The 4,705-nt window shown below is 34.2% G+C and overlaps 1 protein-coding gene across 1 annotated transcript; it reads right to left on the bottom strand.

The window, feature by feature from the left end:
• Positions 1-207: 207 nt before the first annotated feature.
• On the bottom strand, positions 208-1,608 carry LOC131037502 (histone H1). The gene is made up of 2 exons (XM_057969661.2): positions 1,303-1,608; positions 208-1,121 (listed from the first exon to the last, which is right to left on the bottom strand). Exons 1-2 carry the CDS (start codon positions 1,480-1,482, stop codon positions 534-536), a joined length of 768 nt encoding a protein of 255 aa, XP_057825644.2. The 5' UTR covers positions 1,483-1,608; the 3' UTR covers positions 208-533.
• Positions 1,609-4,705: the final 3,097 nt, after the last annotated feature.

Here is a 4,705-nt window from a genome sequence, read left to right as displayed (position 1 = left end):
AAAAATAAAAAATCATTTTGTTCCAAAGCCTTCCATATCTAAATTACCTCCAAAGATCACAAAATTCAAACAAATACAAGCATGATGTAATAACAAATCAGAAGCCCACAAATATAGATCTACGCATTAACAGCGACATAGAAACCTGTGAAATAGAACGGGTGATCATATCAGAAGAACTGTAACAGTAAAATCAAAAAACACATCTTGAAAATACAGAATTCCATATTTGTCTGAGCATAAATATATAGGCTTTACCGCATCCACCATTTAGAAACACGGTAGCCAGACACTAATACAATTCTACTTCTGAATCAGTTGAAGAAACCTAAAAAAACCTACCAGCAAATCGCCTAATCATCAGAGACACCATGTTAATAGAGCATCACTGTACAAGCGTGCACATTTACACTGCCGCACAACAAAATAAAACATGTAGCACGGCATCAAATCGAAGCGGCCAGCACGAAACCCCTGATAGGTGGTGTTAAAGAACACCATTGTTAATAATAACGAACATTTTTAAACACAAATCAAGCCGCCTTCTTAGCCTTCTTAGCAGCAGGCGCCTTGGCAGGGGATTTCCCCTTGGCAGGAGCCTTCTTGGCGGATTTCACAGTCTTCGGCTTCTTAGGCTTGGCGGCGGCAGGCTTCTTCACAGCTACAGCAGGCTTAGCAGCAGCAGGCTTCTTGGCAACAGGCTTTGGCTTGGGAGCGGGGGGTTTGGCAGCAGGCTTAGCGGCAGCAGGAGCCTTCTTAGGAGCAGGCTTCACGGCCTTTGGCTTGGCAACGGCCTTAGGCTTGGCTACAGATTTGGGCTTCGCAGCAGTTTTAGGCTTGGCCGCAGTCTTAGGCTTTGCTGCAGCCGCCTTAGGCTTTGCGACAGGCTTCTTTGCTGCCTTTGGCTTTGCTACAGGCTTCTTTGCCGCCTCAGACAATTTGTAGGAAGCCTTGACCTTTGTGAGCTTGCCCTTGGCAACCATGCCCTTGATCTGAACAAAGAGCTTCTTCTTAAAATTAGGCGGCAGGACATTCTTGTACTTATCTTCCAGAAACTTCGCAATAGCATGAGGACTGGAGCCAGTTCTCTCCTTCAGACTGCTAATGGCTTCCGTCACCATCTGCAATGAACCAGAAACCCCAATCAATATAAATTTCGAAGATTCCACATAAATAAGACTCAAATCGACATGAAACTTATAGATTTAAAGCTAAAGATTAAAATTTCTAGAATTACACATAAATTAGACTCAAATCGACATAAAGATCGAGAATTGGGAAGCTAAAAGACTGAAATTTAACCTCAGTGTAGGAAGGATGAGCAGGTGCGGGCTTCGAACCCTTGGTAGCCTTAGGCTTTTTTTCCTTGGGAGCCTTGGCCTTGGGAGCCTTGGCAGCCTTCTCTTCAGCCTTGGCTGGTGCGGCCGCATCCTCTGCAGCAGGAGCGCTCACAACTGGTGCATTCTCGTCTGTAAACGCCATCGCCTTCGAATCTAAAGATCGCAGAACAGAACTTTAATGGAAATCGGAACGAAGAATCGCAGAAAACTCAACAGATTGAACAAGCAAAGAATTTTCGATCGCAATTCAGAATGCCTTCCCTTGAGACACCGAAGCCTTTTAAGTACCGAAAGCATACGTTAAACAAGTCCTCCCATTGGTCCAACGTCGTCTCACACGGATTGATCACTTTCAAATTTTGAATGTCCCCCGTCGGATCCCGCCTTATCTACGGTTAGTAAGGTTCCATTAGGACCTTTTTCTTCATTCTATTTTTTCTTTTCATTTTAGGGTTGTTTTTGTGCTTTTCACCTCACTTTCCATGGCCAGATCTCCCTCGTTTCAAAACATTTTTTGATGAAATTTTCAGTGATCAAATCAGGAGGATGTCAGCTTTCTTATGAGCTATTGATTGTGAAGTTTGGGTGAGTTTTGAAGAAAAATGAGGGTTTCAAACATAAGTTGGTTCAAGAAGCTATTTGTGTGAAAGATTGATGATGAATGATCCAATGTCAAGCTAAATTCAGAGTTTTTGTTTAGATTAGATATGGTAGTATCTCTTTTGTCTAGAATGAGCTCTGTAAAATTACAAGACATGAATGTAAGTGCCACAAATGACTTTCAATACTCACAAGAATGACACAAATTTATATAATGTGTTTTTCATCTCTCTTTGTTTGCACTTCTCTTTTTCATGTCCAATGATTTCTGAATGGAATCTACACTAATACAAAGGGTGTGAGAAAATCCTTCATTTGAAGCATGGATTGGGACTTCTTTTATGTGTTTAATGAGGAGATTTAAAACTTTTAAATTTTACATGGTAAAGAAAGACTTTAGACATGTGAGGTTGATGATAAATGTTCAATTTGAATCTTAATGTGAAATCTTTTTCAAAAAATTTGTGCAACAATTCTTATATTCATTGTAATGTATTCTTTTCGATTTTTCATATTTCATTTGGATATTATAATAATATTATTAAAAGTATATGGAATCAATATTAATTATACATTATGTATAAGTTATGATAGTTTGTTTCGTACTGTATATTCTTTTAGTTTAGAAACTATTCTCATTTTTTTTACAATTGATTCACATGTTATGTTGACATCATTAAAAATATACAAGATTGATACTAACTATACACGATGTGTAAGTTATGATGGATTGTTTTATGCAATGTCCTTTCTTGATTAGAATAACTAACTATTGTTGATGGAAGTAACAATATAGTATACATGAATTTGAATTTGTTTCTTTTTGAATTATCGTTTTGTGTTTGATGAGAATTACTTAATACCAAAATATTAGAGTTTATAAAATAAAAGTTGTCTCTACAATCACAACGAAGATTTTCAGTCTTGTCCGCCAAGGATGTGGCTTAATTGTGAAACTTAGAATCTACCTAGCTTTTGAGCACTTTATAACAAAACTTTTTAATTTTTTATACTTTTAAATGATTATATATTGTTAGAGGACAATTATTTTGAATTTATTTCACCTAAGTTGACAAGGTATATTTTGGTACCATGTAAAAAAAGATTTAAAGAATTGAATGAGAGATTTTGTTAACATATTTTATCACTCTAAAGCACATAGCACGATTTATGTGTTATTTTTAAATAATGAATGGCATGGTTTTGTACAAGTATAATATATTTTGTTTTACATGTTAAGCCTATTTTACACTAATCTTGGTTTCAGTACCACCTTGTTTCATTGGGAACATCCTATAGTTATGTAAGAATCTCATGGTGTCACCATCTATCATGCTTGGTATACATGTATGTGGAAAGAATGTATGTGCATGGTGTGTGGTTGAACACACAAGGAGGTCTTAGTTCATATTTTTGTTATCATACAAGAGGACCATGATGTTATGTGGATTTATTGCTAGCTTCAAATGACTCGTCATTTTCAAAATTATTCCTAAAAAGATAAATTATTTTTCCTATGTTACCAAGAGAGACAACAATTCCTTTCTTGGTACTTATATGGAACCTAAAACTAAATTAAAAAAATTCCTATACTTAACTGTAGATAACTTAAAAGCAAGAATAAGTTCTCTAACCTTTGGATATACATTTTATTTTTAATGTAAATGATGGATGATTGAGTTCCACTACCACTAGTATCTTCACCTTAACTCAATTTACTTATTTCAAACTATCTCCCTCAAATCATCCTTGAATGATGGTTTATTTTATTGATTGCATTAATTCTTTTTTGTAAGTTTGCCTAACTAAACTTTGTTGTATAACATATTAGATTATAAGTTACATCAAGTTGCTATTTTCTAATCACTAATTAATTTTATATTTATTATATCATTATCTTACGTGAAACCATTTAATCATGACATTAACAAAATAGTGTGTTATAATAAGACATAATTGCATTCGTCCCCTTAAATATTAATATTTTAAATTTATTCACTCACTAATATAATTGTGTACAAAACTCAACCAATATTATTTAGTTTATTCAAAATTAGCATTCCATGCAACCTCTTGCATAGCAGTAGAAATAGTGAGTATAAACCAAAATGTATTACGAAACTGCCTTAAAGCATTATTTACCACATCGAATAATTAAACATATTGCTTTTAGCCTCCATGTTTGTTAAGAGACTATATTGAACCTCCAATTTACAATTCATGACATAAGTTTTAACTTACTATATAGATTTGGAATGGATATAATATTACAAGTTCAATTTAGATGTAGCGAAAAAATTCTTAGCATTGATTAATGATAGAAATATTTTTTGTACAAATTAAAGAGATGATCCTACTTGATTGACAGTCTCAAAAAGGTATAGTATTTAAATTAAAAAATTGTAATGTTCAAAAGCATATTTATCTACAATAAATAGGCCTCTGAAGGAAATTGCAATTCGCCACCTTAATTTATGCAATTCCTACCAAGGTATGGAGATAGTTGCTATACATTGTATCCTTCTTTTTCAACTACATGGATATTTGTAAACTTATTAGTATAATGTACTATTTACAGTGAAGTAAATCTTTTGCAAAGTGAAAAAATGTCAAAAGAAATGGAAAATAACTTCTTAATATAAAAATCTATAGAAAATGTTTTCCATTGTATGATCTTATTCATGAACTAGATTGCTTAAGCCACCCAAACCCAAGTCCCAAACTCAAGGAATTATATAATGGGTCATTGACACCAAATGTTGATA

Source organism: Cryptomeria japonica, chromosome 6 (assembly GCF_030272615.1).
Source record: "Cryptomeria japonica chromosome 6, Sugi_1.0, whole genome shotgun sequence".
Taxonomy (NCBI): Eukaryota; Viridiplantae; Streptophyta; class Pinopsida; order Cupressales; family Cupressaceae; genus Cryptomeria; species Cryptomeria japonica.
This window is presented reverse-complemented; position numbering and strand designations above follow the sequence as displayed.

Excerpts from the sequence above, each read along its gene's own strand:
- LOC131037502 (XM_057969661.2), bottom strand. The coding sequence starts at position 1,482 with ATGGCGTTTACAGACGAGAATGCACCAGTTGTGAGCGCTCCTGCTGCA. Across the intron at positions 1,122-1,302 it reads CTCATCCTTCCTACACTGAG|ATGGTGACGGAAGCCATTAG; the intron begins GTTAAATTTCAG and ends GGTTCATTGCAG.